Source organism: Salarias fasciatus, chromosome 10, assembly GCF_902148845.1.
Source record: "Salarias fasciatus chromosome 10, fSalaFa1.1, whole genome shotgun sequence".
Classification (NCBI taxonomy): domain Eukaryota; kingdom Metazoa; phylum Chordata; class Actinopteri; order Blenniiformes; family Blenniidae; genus Salarias; species Salarias fasciatus.
The window spans coordinates 11,978,890-11,992,368 of NC_043754.1; the positions used below are offsets into that span (position 1 = coordinate 11,978,890).

The window sequence follows — 13,479 nt, forward strand, 5'->3', positions numbered from 1 at the left end:
CGTCACCGGCTCAGGCGGCTCTGATTGGTGGAGACCAGCCCGTCTCAGAGGTCACGTGATATTGCCGGACACGTCCGATAGCTGGTGATAATCAATGGATTGACCCGCATCGTCGTTATTGTTATTATCACTTATTTTCTGCACAGCTTTTTTTTTCGACCCACTCAGTTACATTATTTAAAAATCGCCCTTTTCCCCCAAAAGCTAATTTATGGAGGAAAGACTCTTCTGTTTTTAGCATAGCAGCCGCCTTCACCTCCTCCTCCGCCTCTTTGCTCCGACCGTCACCGCTATGGCCGCCTGTCTGTTCCCTCTTTTCGCCGTCGTGTTGGCGTCCCAGGCGGCAGCCGGAGACCCGGAGGGACCCGCTCACGTAGACGGAGCTCCGCCTTCAAAGATAGGCAAGGAAAGCGGCGCGGCCAAAGCATCGAGGCATCATGTCTGGATGCGGCTAACGTTAGCCCGCAGCGTGTCCCTGAACGCCTCATGGAGGATGAGGTCTTCTTAAAAAACGTTTAGATGCCTCTGTGGCTTTGGACACACGTGCACTCTGCGATTTTTTTTATAGCAACATCCACTAATGATGATGTCATTATATTTTATTAGACTATTTATCCATAACAATCAATCTATAACATTAATCTATAACATTTTCCTTCCTTTTAATGAGTTGACTCCGAAGCGAAGTTACTGTAAAGTAGATCACAAAGTGTTGAGGGATTTCAGTAAATTTGGTCTCGATGATACAGCTCTAGATGGACTTGACAAGAGTGCTCAATTTATACTCGGTTATTAAAGTATAAATGTATTGACTCCCTTCAAATCTGCCAATGAGAGGATTAAATGAAGCCGTCCTCTTTCACACTTTATTTGCAGTTTATATTTGGGCACCATATACAAACCAGAGAAGCTCAGGCATCAACTTGAGATCTGAAAACGCCCCCAGACCAACAATCCATTCAACTATCCATCTTCTAAATACCTCTATATATTTCAGGGATGAAGCAAATTCCGTCTGTGACCAAAGGGTACACAGGTGACAGGTCGCCAGTCCACATCAAGACAATCAGAGAGACAGACATTCACACACTCGTTTTCGCATGTGCAGGAAATTTAAAGTCACAAATCAACCTCATATACATGTTTATTTGGTTGTGAAAAGAGTAGTGAAGATAACCAGAGTCACTGGTGGAAAAACTCCTGCCCTTCAATGCACAGAAAAAGATAAAAGTTATGTATGGCTTTATACATCCACCTGAAACTCTAAAAATCCCAAAGACCTGAGAAATGGGATTGATTTGACCATATGATATGATTTTCCAGTTTAAGATTATCATCTGAAGGAGTCTATCTAAAATGAATTATATAACAGATCTTCAATTAAATTGACGATAATTATAAAAATGTAGAACTGTCCAGGCATCCCCACTGTGGGACTAATGAAGAAATATCTCATATACTTGATAATTGGTCTTCATTTTGCCCCGCATGCACTCATGTCTCTATTTCCCAGTGGTCAAACACTTTGTCATTGTTCTATTATTACTCCAATTTCATTTTAATGATTGGTGAGTTGTGGTTGAGTAGTTAGATAAAAATGAAAGTGTCTTGTCTGTGTGTGCTCCAGCGGTGGTCGGGGCCGGGATAGGAGGCAGTGCCACAGCTCATTTCCTGCGGCAGCACTTCGGCCCAGAAGTCCAGGTGGACGTGTTTGAGAAGGGTGAGGTTGGAGGCCGTCTTGCTACTGTGACAGTCAACCACAATGACTATGAGTCCGGAGGCTCCATCATCCACTCCCTCAATCTTCACATGCAGGAGTTTGTCAAACAGCTGGGTGAGTTTATGCACATATACGCAGCGACTTGAATGACTCAGAGGTCGTTTTATTGTTTCAGTTCACATATATAATGTAGTTTGATGTGTAGATTGTTAGTAATCTAGATAATGTGAAGAGCTGCAGTTACTGTAGGGGTAGAAAAAAGCTGTGGAACTGTATGAGGAAGCGAGGAGTGTCACAACACGATGATGACAGTGAAAGTAATGAGGTGAGTAATCAGAGTGACAATGGGTCAATACTAAAGGTAGGGTTGCTTCATTAGTCGACCCTGAGCCCTTTCTTGTCTGCAGTAGTGATTAAAATGATTAGGTGAGGATCCGGAGAGATGGAGGTCTGCACTGGAGAAAAATAGAAAGAAAGTAATAAAGAAAATATGAGCAAGGTGGAAAATTGAAGATGAAAGGAGAGGTGGTGACGGTGGGTGAAGTGAGATAAACACTCCAGAGTAAAGAGCACAACACACAAAGAAGTGAAAAGAGCAAAGGCAGGATTGATTTGGTGGAGATGAGTGTCGGGGCTGGTGTGTGACAGAAAGATAGCAGCAAGAGTGAAAAGAAAGATTTATGAGACACCATGGTTGCTATGATGCATAGTGTGGAGACGGCGGCGCTGTCGAAATGAGTGGAGGCTGAGCTGGAGGTGGCAGAACTGACGATGCTGAGATTTCTATTGGGAGGGACCAGACTGTGCAGGAGTAAAGGCAAGCAGGCCAGAGGGACAGCTGAGGTTGGGCAAAGTGAACACACTGAACAAAGGATGTGTGTTTAGCAAGAGGAGAAGACAAAGGCCTCAGAGAAGAGTCATGAATGAAATGAAGGAAGATCCCCTGAAGGCTGAAGCCGAAAGACTAGATTTCGCAAAGTTTCCAAAATAGTGACTCTCTTCCTTGTGTCTGTGCCTTTCCTTGTGTTGCCCTGTCTTCGCCCCCTCGAGGTTTGAAGTATCGCCGCAGCGTGGCGGGAAAGACGGCGGTGTTTAACGGCGAAGAGGTGATCCTGGAGGAGACGGACTGGTATCTGCTGGACTTGTTCCGGCTGTGGTGGCGCTATGGCATCAGCTTCATACGCCTGCAAATGTGGGTGGAAGAAATCATGGAGAAGTTTATGAGGTAAGCCAGAAATGTTGATGCCTTGTTTCAGATCCGCTCTGGGCTCAGTGAGAAGGGTGACAGTCTGCTGCACATAAAACCTACTCGATGCTTCGTCGTCAGACAGTCACACATTTGTAGCCGATGTCCCTGATGTTTCTGTGGGTGTATAAAAAGCCCTGGCTGAGCAATCGAAACTCTTTACTGTGATATTACTTCTACTACTTTCTGTGAATGACGAATATTGGTTTGAGTGTACTCGGTGATGCTCAACAAAAAAGAAAACCTTTCCTCTTTGAGAAGTGTTGCACAGATTGCAAACGGAGTGAAAGTGTTGCCTTTTAGCTTGGTAGTCAGTGGGTGAAGCCTATTTTGGGCCATTTGTGTTTTTCCTGAGGCCCCGGGCATCAGCAGCCCTAATCACTGCAGAACCTTTGACTCATTGTGGGGCTTACAGAGCAACGGCGCTGAATAAATATAGACAACCATCTGCTGGGGACGTGCCAGTGAAAATGAGGAGCCACTCTCATGTGATTTCAGCTGTTTAACAGATTAATACATCATAGAATTATCATGTGTTGTGATGGCCAATAACAATTTTTGTTCACCTCTATTTTTTTTGCCATCCTTGTACAAAGCGATTGGATGCATACCTCTGTCTCAATCAGTTTATGAATCAGTCCACAAATATAATGCATTTGTTTGTCCCTGTGAGGATCTATAAGTACCAGGCCCACGGCTACGCCTTCAGCTCGGTGGAGGAGCTCCTGGACTCTCTCGGTGGCAGCGGCTTCATCAACATGACGCGCAGACCGCTCTCCGACTCGCTGCTGGAGCTGGGCGTGTCCCAGCGCTTCATCGACGAAGTCATCGCGCCCGTCATGAGGATCAACTACGGGCAGAACGTCAGCATCCCGGCCTTTGTAGGTCAGCTGAGTGTGGAAACAAAAAAACAAAAAAAAAAAACAAGCAGCACAGACGAGTGAACGAAAGGGGGGAAAGAAAGGTTTGAGGGCCAGGTATGAGTTAAACATTTACTCTGCTGCTGATGTAGGTCAAGAGAGAGACGAGGGAGGAAAATACATGGATGGGAGGAGCTGTGAGGAGAGAATGGAAAAGAAGAAAGTGGAGTGAAGGGAGGGGGTGGCCTATGGGAGCAGGAGCACAGGAAAATGTGTGGGAAGCTGATAATTGGTTTATAGCACTTGGCACTGTGTGTGAGGTGTGTGGATTTATGTGTGTGTGTGTGTGTGTGTGTGTGTGTGTTCTAGGTGCCGTGTCTTTAGCCGGTGCCCAGAACAACCTGTGGGCGGTTGAAGGAGGCAACAAGCTGGTGTGTTCCGGCCTGCTGAAGATGGCCAACGCAAACCTCCTGCTGGCACAAGTGGACTCCATCTCCCCCGTCCTCTCAGGTGCAGCACCCCGAGGTCCTCTCAGTCGCATTGAGCTGCTAATCTGTTTTAATTCAATTTAACACGGATGCCTTTTGAAAACCTGCTGAGACCCGAGGCAACAGTCGCACCAGTCATTTTTTTTTTTCAATGATTTGTTTGTAGTAGTCTGACATTAAGCGATGAATGCTCTGTCAAGATTAGAAATACACCTGAGAAAAGGTGATGTTACGTTAATAACAGACGTGTCGTCAGAAAATATCCACAGAGCAGCTTGTTAGTCCATTTCTCCTGATTGTTGGGTTAAGTGTTACAAAACCAACTTGAAGATTATGATATCACAAAAACATGCAGGGAAAAGACTAAAATTCAGATCTAAAAAAAAAAAATGTGACCACACCGACAACTTGTCAGTAAAGATTACATTTCTCAGACAGGCGTGAATTTGCTGAAAATCCTCCGCCATCAACTTCGGCGACCTCTTCAAACCGAGCTGATCTCCACTTCCTGACATTGTGGCCACACTCTGAGCTCGGCTTTGTTGCCAGCTGCCACCCAACCTTTCAAATCCGCTTTCATACGCCGTCTGACACCGACCAAACATACGCAGAGTGTCAGCTTCCTCCTTCGACTTAATTAAACAGCTGGCAGGTGTCACCCAGCCGCAGGATCAATATGAGCCTGTAAGTTAAGAGGATCTGTGTGTACATATGTGATGCAGTAGCTACATTTGCATGAATAATTCAGTGGGACTCCCAACAGCAGAGATTATCACCACATTGCTATTTTCACCAATGCTTCCTATATAATTTCTTCTGAATAATCTTGCTGTCTCGACACAAACACTATGTAGAAATGCTTCCTAAAGACTTCTGTTTGCAGGCTGCCGCAGCTTCATTTGACGTCAGTGTTTGTGTGTTTTGGGCCGCAGGCGAGGCGCCTCAGTACCAGCTCACCTTCACCTCAGCTGAAGGAGCGGGATCCGAGCTGTACGACATCGTGATCTTGGCCACGCCGCTCCAGGCCAGCATCAACTCCGAAGTCCATTTTCAAGGCTTCACGCCTCCCTTCGACCAGCTGCCAGGCAACTATCACAGCACTGTGGCAACTATTGTTCACGGTTACCTCAACACCTCCTTCTTCGGTTTCCCGGACCCCCGCCTCTTCCCATTCGCCAGCGTCCTGACAACGGAGACACCCGAGCTGTTCTTCAACAGCGTGGCCAGCGTCTGTCCCGTCAACATCTCGGCGGGTTTCCGACGTAAGCAGCCGCAAGAGGCCGGAGTATACAAGGTTTTCTCGCCACAGCCGCTGGACAAGTCTCAGCTCAAATCACTGTTCAGGTGAGCGGATTACTTCATGGTAGAGTAATCATTACCGCTTACTATCATTTCCATAGCAGAAGAGTTTGTAACTTCATTAAAATAACCATTTTATGGGAACAATATCCAGAATCAGAAACTTTTATTCATCACGTCTGTTTTACGTGACAGAAAGGAAAAACGGAAAGTAAACAATCTACAATGCTTACATTACTTTTCTTGGGAGTTTGTCTCTGTATCTGACCTTTAGCAAGTCATTTGAGCAGGTGGAGCCGAGGTCAGGAGAAGCAAAACTCCCTGATTCTAAACCATCTGTCTCAAAATCATGTAGTGTTTGCTACAAGCTCTTGCAACTTGTATGATGCTCTGATAGCATTTAAAAAGCATAGTGAGCTGTAAAGCCCTCCCTGGGGGGCCCGAGAGGCCTGAGGCCATTTCCTACCTTACCTGTTAAATACAAGGCACTGTTTGGAAAACAAGACATCAGATTCGGTGTCAGACCCTCAATGTAAACAGAAGTACAGAAAATACAGAATATAATTTAACCTTTTATCATTCCTCCATCTTCTTTGCTGCATCATTCACCTGAGGTTTCAGTCCAAGCAGAATTCGGTACACCTCTAACTGGAGGCAACAGGGCAGCATGTGTACAAGCATATATCCGTCTGGGTTTCCATGAGTTTAGATGCTTTCTGAGTTTAGATTCGGGGTGGAAACTGCAGTGCAGTCTAGCAGAAAGTTATAAATAACTTTTCCTCATGACACACTCGGTACTCCTCCGCAGTCCAAAATAATCCCCCCCCCCCCCATTTTTTTTTTTTTTTTTTACAAACACATTTCAGGAAGCATCACTGATCGTTAGGCTCTGCTCTCGTGTCTTTTACTAACATTAAAGAGACGGCAGCACTGCCAGGTTTATTCACAACTACAATCAATGTTCTGGGCATTTCCTTAACTCTGTTGACAAACTGAGCAATAAAAGAATGTTCTTATTGTTAAACTGGACCCAAATGATGTCTTAATTGTCTGAAAGCTTGTATTTGTGATTGCTGTTATATATCGTACCAGTGCCTTGCCAACAGGCTCGCTTTCAGACGAGATTTTATATGAGCGGACGTCCCACCACATTAAAGAGTGAGTAGAATAAATCAATACCGAGAGAGCAGGCATCTGTCATCAGGATGAATAACACAGCTGATCACAGAGGGTCTGCTGGTAGTGTTTAGTGCTCATATGGGTACTTCTTCATTCAGTTGTGGATTTAAGCGAACCTGAGGGTTTGCCGGTGGTGCAGCTCTGTGCCTGCGCCTGCACGAATGATCTGCCACCTCCCAATCACCATGGACTTGTAAATCTTATGAGTTATTTTTCTGCTGATGAATTTACGAAAAGCTGTCAGCCTTCATTAATCATGATGGGATTTGTTCTTTAATTCCAGGTCGTACTACTCTGTCCAGGTCACAGAGTGGCAGGCCTACCCTCACTACGGCAGCAGCCAGGGCCTGCCGCCCGTGGAGCTCCACCCCAACCTCTACTACCTCAACGGCATCGAGTGGGCCGGCAGCGCCATGGAGATGAGCTCGGTGGCCGCCAAGAACATCGCCCTGCTGGCCTACCACCGCTGGAACAGGCAGACGGACATGGTGGACCAGAAAGATCTGATGCACAGGATCAAAACGGAGCTATGACCTGCTGAACAGGATGTCGACACGCGACTCATCAGAGATGTGTGCAAACATTGCAGAATTCTACACCGGGTCTGTTCTGCTTAATGGCATTACAAAAGGTGAAATTCACTCTGAGAAAACATCAAATTTAACTTGTTCACACAATTTTAGTAGAAGGGAACATCAGTTATGCAAGTGAACGCTATATTACTGCTGGCCAAGCAGCTTCAAGCAGCAAAGCAATACTTTAGAGGCTGAATTAGGATGAATAAACATAAACTAAGGCTGTAAAATGCAACAATTTATCGGAAATTACCTTTTGAAAACTGACAGTTTTACACTGTTCTTAACTGAAATGACTATGACACCCCTGATCCAGAAAATATTTCACCAAGGAGTGTCTGGTGGGACCGTTAGGCAGCGCCATCATTCAAAGGCTGGTTTTATCTCGCTGATAGTTTTCCTTTGTGTCCTCAGTGCCAGATAAATGTGGCATGTTGCAGTGATTTATTGCCAAAACTAATTGGTGATTTACGTCCAGGAGCTCTGCTGCAGGAAGTCTTTCCTTTCGCCAACAAATGAGTGAACCAAGAAACTACAGAAAACACAAGATGATAGACGTCTTTGTAGACGGAAAATGAGCGTTTTTGAGGTTTCTGGGACTGCAGGAGCGAAGGAACAGCTTTTGATACAAGTCCTGCTACTGCTCTGTAAATAGATCATTCAATCAAGCCAAGGAAACAAGAAAAGGTGCAATTACTCCTTTAACGTCACCTTTAGACACGTCATCAAGCACTCTCTCATCAATCAAACCTCCGGAAACGTAATAATCATCTGACCTGCTCTTGGCCACCAGGGCAGTCTCATAAAAGTAATCTCAATTGGATTGTTTTTTTGTTTTTTTGTTTTGGTTTCTCCACAAATTAAAAAATATCAATAATTTGGTGACTCATGGTAGTTACCACTGGTGCTCTGCTCTATTGCCCCTTTCATCAGACTATTTCATTATCTCCCCTTCCTGCTGCTTTTGTTGCATAATCCAGCGGAAAGAATTTTTTTCAGGGAACAAAGCCAAACAGCTTTTTTTTTTTCCACACTGGACTGAATGAAAACAAAGGCTGGCTCTGCTGCTGCTGTTGCTGCTGGTGATGACACTTTGCTTCTTGTTTTCTCTCCAGCCTTATACTGGTGTTGTAATCCTGGTGGCCAAGTCCCGAACTCCAGAAAACCGGTTTAAAGCTGGTCCAAAACTAAAAACAAAGAAACCTTTACCCTAATCTAAACTGCACAAAACCAGTCTATATCCAGTCCAAACAAGAGGAAACCGACCTGAGACACAGAAAATCAAGATAAACCCACTTCATGAAAATGAACATTTCTTCTATGTAAAATGTAAAAACATGATTGACACAACGGGAAAGCACTGATGTCTCTTATCCTCAGGCTTTCAACAGCTTTATCACTTTTTTTTCGTCTTTTTTTTTTTTATAGCTGTGCTTTCAGACTTGCTGTTGTCATTTACAAAACTTTGCGACTCCAAAGGGCTTCACTTGATTGTTGATGTGACTGCATCCTAAAAATCCCTTTAATCTGATGAATTGCCTGCGGTGACGGCGTCCGACATGACGGCGGCCGATCTGGTTACCTGACGACGTGAACACCCTCCAGCGAAGTTTTTCAACGCGCTGCAGCTTCTTGTTTGTACGTCACTGAGGTGTCTGCACCAGTGAAGGTACCGATGACGTGCTGGGAAACAAACAAGCTCCTTTTACTGTAACGTATGACCGTAACCTCTTTTTAGCAACTATCAGCCGTATTTAGCTGCAGTTCGCACAGTTGCCATGAGGCTAAATGTATTTTTCTGTGACAATGATCTGATGTAGTGAAGAGAGTCAAGGTTTCTGGCACAATTTTAATCCGCTTCCAAGGTGCAGATCTCCAGCGGTGCTTGTATATAGAGCAACTTTATTGTTAAACTGTTTCAGCTCACATGAAAAATCATTTTTCGAGGCCGTGAATAATTTTTCAGCGCGGTCCATTTCCATGTTTGATGTAGCAAGCATGAATACAATATTGAATTTTTTATATACACTTATACTCAACATTTTGCCTGCAAAAGTAAAGCGATGGTAAATATTTTTTTAAATAGCGGAGGATGAAGTTCTTAATTAAACACAAGAGAAGAATCTTTAAAAAGTACAAGTCCTGCATTTGAAATACTAAAAAGAGGATCAAAATCATTGCATACCTGCATGATCAAAATAAAAGTATAGCAGCTTCGTCTTCTACCATTTTCATGATTACTGTACAGTTAATAGTTTGCACTGAGGCTTTTTAATGTTGCTGGTTGAAATGAGTCAGATACACTGTGGAGCAAATTTGAAAAGTTAGTTCATCCTGCTGATGCTCCAACCTTTTTATTTATTTATTTTTATTTTTATAATATTGTCTTAAAATAAATGTGCCACCATGAACCTCATTCACCTTACATTTCCCTTTTTAATGATGAACGGCACAGATACAGGCGCTAAAAGGATAAATTAGTCATACGACGGGACGATCTGGGTTAATGGAGATCTCGACTCGGACTTATGATTTCTGAATCGTTGCAAAGATTTGAATCATGAACAGGAGTGATTCAGGAAGCAGCCGGCCTAATGAACAGTACTTCTGAATATTCCCATTACTGCTTCAGAATCTCGGAGACCTTGTCACTTGTCATCGACTCAAACGCAAACACGCCAAACGTCTGATGAATCAGGTGACACGATAAATCATTTACCAGTAGATTCTCACTTTCTCTTCACATCTGACTGCTGTCATTCTACAAATGTCTGCTAAGAAGAGCCCAACGAACTTGTTTTCAGACAAGACTCTTAAGGACTTTTTCTCTCTAGATGTTCAGCTTTTACTTCCTTTCTATTTATAAATATGCAGAAGAGAATTAACCTGTTGATGAACTCAGAGTTTTGATTTCTCTCTGCTGGCGTTCAGTTATTTATAGTCAAAGAAAGCAACATGGTGCAGATCTCAAGCTGTGCTGTAATTAAGTCATCCTGGATAATCTGTAAGCATGTATATATTTACATTTACACATTCAGTTATGTATTATTTATTTTTCTTTCCTGTTTTTGAACTTCTTAACCTTTTTCTTCCCTGCTACAAAGACTATAAAAGCAAAGTTGCTAGAAAACTATGATGTGCTGAAGTGCCTCTCAGTCACAGTTTGTTTTTCTGTACAAATGAATAAAATCTAAAAATAAATAACTTCTCCATTAAAAGAGTAACGTAATCTCAAATTTTTTTTTTTTGGGTGGGGCCATCTTCGTAAATGCATGACTGCCTTGTTTCTATAAATTAGGACGAATCGGTTATGTGAAGGAAGACTGCTTGAAAGGGATTCCAAGATGATTCAAGAAACTTTTCGAGCGATGAACCCATTCACAATCCCCACAATGCCCTAATGTAAAGTATAATCAATCCCTCTGCGTCATCCCTCTGAAAACCACAGAGCTGGAAATAGAACCAAGAAGAAAATTCAATTGTCCCGATCCTCAAACGTCTGATTCAACCCACTGAAACACTGGCCACTTGTAATGCTTTTACTTTATTCCCTTGAACATGTGCGGTTGATAGAGAATAAGGTCAGAAAGTAAATCTGTTGAACAGCACATTACTGTGATGACCAAATTGTTAAAAAATAATTCCCCAGAGAGGATTTTCAATCCGTGAAAACACACTTGAAAGACTTATCTGGATCACTGACAGTCAGATCAGTTCCACAGCGACAAAGGAGCGCCTTCTTCGAGGAAGGTGAGAAAGACCAGAAGAATTCTTCTGACTTTCAGAACATCTCGGTAAAGTACCTCAATAAGACCAAGGTGAAAAGAGAAATATCTGTGTTTGAAGCCTTTAAAAGAAACCTCCAAAAAGACTAAATGGACCTTAATCGTTACTCATGAATAAATATTTTTGAATGGTTTTACATGGGCTTGATGATGAATTTTCTCTTTTTTTATATTCATAATTACCATCTAAATGTATTAAAGTGGATTTATATGTGACCAGATATTGCACTGCAGTGACGGATGTGAGGCTCTCCTTCTACAGATGGTATGCAGAAATACATAACTGTTTTGAGACAAGATCATGTGAATTTGTGATAAAATAGATACACTGCATGTGGGAACAAAGAATAAATAACTTTTTATTTGTTTTTCTGTGTGTGTGTGTGTGTGTGTGTGCGTCAGCCAGCCTGCAGCAGGATGGAGGATGCAGATCACAGTATAAGTTCCCCTGTATCTTGTGATGTTATTTTCTTCACTGCGGCTGCGTGGCCCGAAACAAGACGGCTTTCTCTCCCTTCTGTAATACTGAAAGTGAATGATGTATCATGTTTCCGCTTCTCTCTCTCCCTCTTTTGTCTCACAGTTTGAAGTGGGGTCACGGTTTATCTGCCAAAATCTTTGTTCGCATAGTTTCACCGTGTCCCTGAAGTCAGACTTTACTATGCATAACTCATGTAGTTTCTGTTTCCAGTGAAACGCGGTGGGCAGGGACTGCCTGGAACAGCTGCTGATAACTCCTCAGAGGATTCATTCAGTCTGAGCTCAATGGAAACTTACACTGTGAGTTGCTTGATCTGAATCAGACTTTTTGTTTGTATTTTTACCTCATCGAGCAGACATCCTTGAAAAGTTTTGTTTTTTAAATTTCATCCTTCACTTTTATGTTGTTTTTATGTTCCATGGTGTTTATTAAAGGTTGGCCATGATGGGCGGATCATTCCTGTTTCAGTTTTCCTCACATTCCCCCACACACCCTTGGTATTTTATCTCACATGGACAAAAATGAAATATTCTAGATGTTTATGCTCACTTAACTTTGTTGTTCAAGGCTCATAGGTTTATCATTGTAAATTTTAATCATAAGGTATGGAAATTTATTATGTGATGATGATCAGTGTAGTAGAATTTATTTTTGCAATCCTGAAACTGATATTACCATCACATCTTTTTTAACTGTCTGTTTCTTTTTCCAGCATTGAAGAGAACAGCACTTCTTGTTCAGAGGCAGAAAACCGCATTTCAAGCATCTTTTGGTCTTTTTCATCTCAGAGAAATTGGACACATTGTCCAAATTGTGTCGAAATCCTTTAAGGCCTTTAAGGCTGTTTCCAGGAGAAAAGGATGATTGTTTATTTGCAGAGGCTTTAAAACACCGTTGACATGGTGGTTGGTTCCAGTCCCAAGCAGCACACGCCTTAGGTCACGTTAACCTTGGCTCCAGAAAACTTTCATGGTTCGGTTTTTGCCAGACTGATCACATTTCTGTTTGTTTGCTTTGTTTTTTTCAAGGTTTTATTTGCAATGCACTGTTTTAAGTGTAAAATACATTATCATCACAATCTAATGAACTGATTGCACTCCCATAGCTTTTTCTTTTCAGAACGTGTGTGTTACCCAGACAACACATTCTGCATGTCCATAAGGCCCGGCAGATGCAAAAGCTTGGACTGTAACAGCCATGTTTGCCTGCGAGCAGCGCTCTGCTCCCATGTGTTTGCTGGCTTTGTTTATTGACTCATTTGCAATCTGTAATGTTGAATCGGAAATGTGTGAAATGAGACCTTCCAAGACAAGAGCAAACAATAACACACAAAACACATTGCTCTCATATGAGGGAATCAACATGTTTCAATTGAAAGCACCTTCCGCAGACCAGGGTTACAAAATGTTTGAAAATACTAAACCAAATTCAATGAGAATTGCTTTTTTAGCAGGAAGACGAGGTGAGTATTGTCTACTTCTTAGAAATAATCTGTGAACCAATGCAATAAAGCAACATGTATTTCAGAAGATATAACAGTGCCACATAATTCTTCAAAAACGGAATGTATTCAAATTGTAAAGTGTGTGGGAATCCAGTGATGTGCAACCTGTTGAATCCCAATATGTTAGAGAAAAAAATAATCGAAAGTTAAATATGAGAAACTGCATTGAATATTTGAATGCACATTTAAGGGGCTGTATCATGCAGAAAGTCATTTTCACAACAAACACCTGCGGGCTGTACAGGAGCTCATTAGAAGAAAGAAATCCGTAAGATGAAGTCTTTGTTGGCTATTTTGACTGAAATGTAAGACTTCTTTTACTTACGGATCAGTTTTGAAAAC

At 42.5% G+C, this 13,479-nt stretch overlaps 1 protein-coding gene across 1 annotated transcript; it reads left to right on the plus strand.

Annotated features, from left to right (window-relative positions):
• Window positions 1-181: 181 nt before the first annotated feature.
• pcyox1l (prenylcysteine oxidase 1 like) lies at window positions 182-10,486 on the plus strand. The gene is made up of 7 exons (XM_030100368.1): window positions 182-401; window positions 1,628-1,834; window positions 2,771-2,945; window positions 3,640-3,851; window positions 4,196-4,336; window positions 5,247-5,658; window positions 7,076-10,486. The coding sequence occupies exons 1-7, from the start codon at window positions 293-295 to the stop codon at window positions 7,323-7,325; spliced, it is 1,506 nt and encodes a 501-aa protein (XP_029956228.1). The 5' UTR covers window positions 182-292; the 3' UTR covers window positions 7,326-10,486.
• The last annotated feature ends 2,993 nt before the right edge of the window (window positions 10,487-13,479 follow it).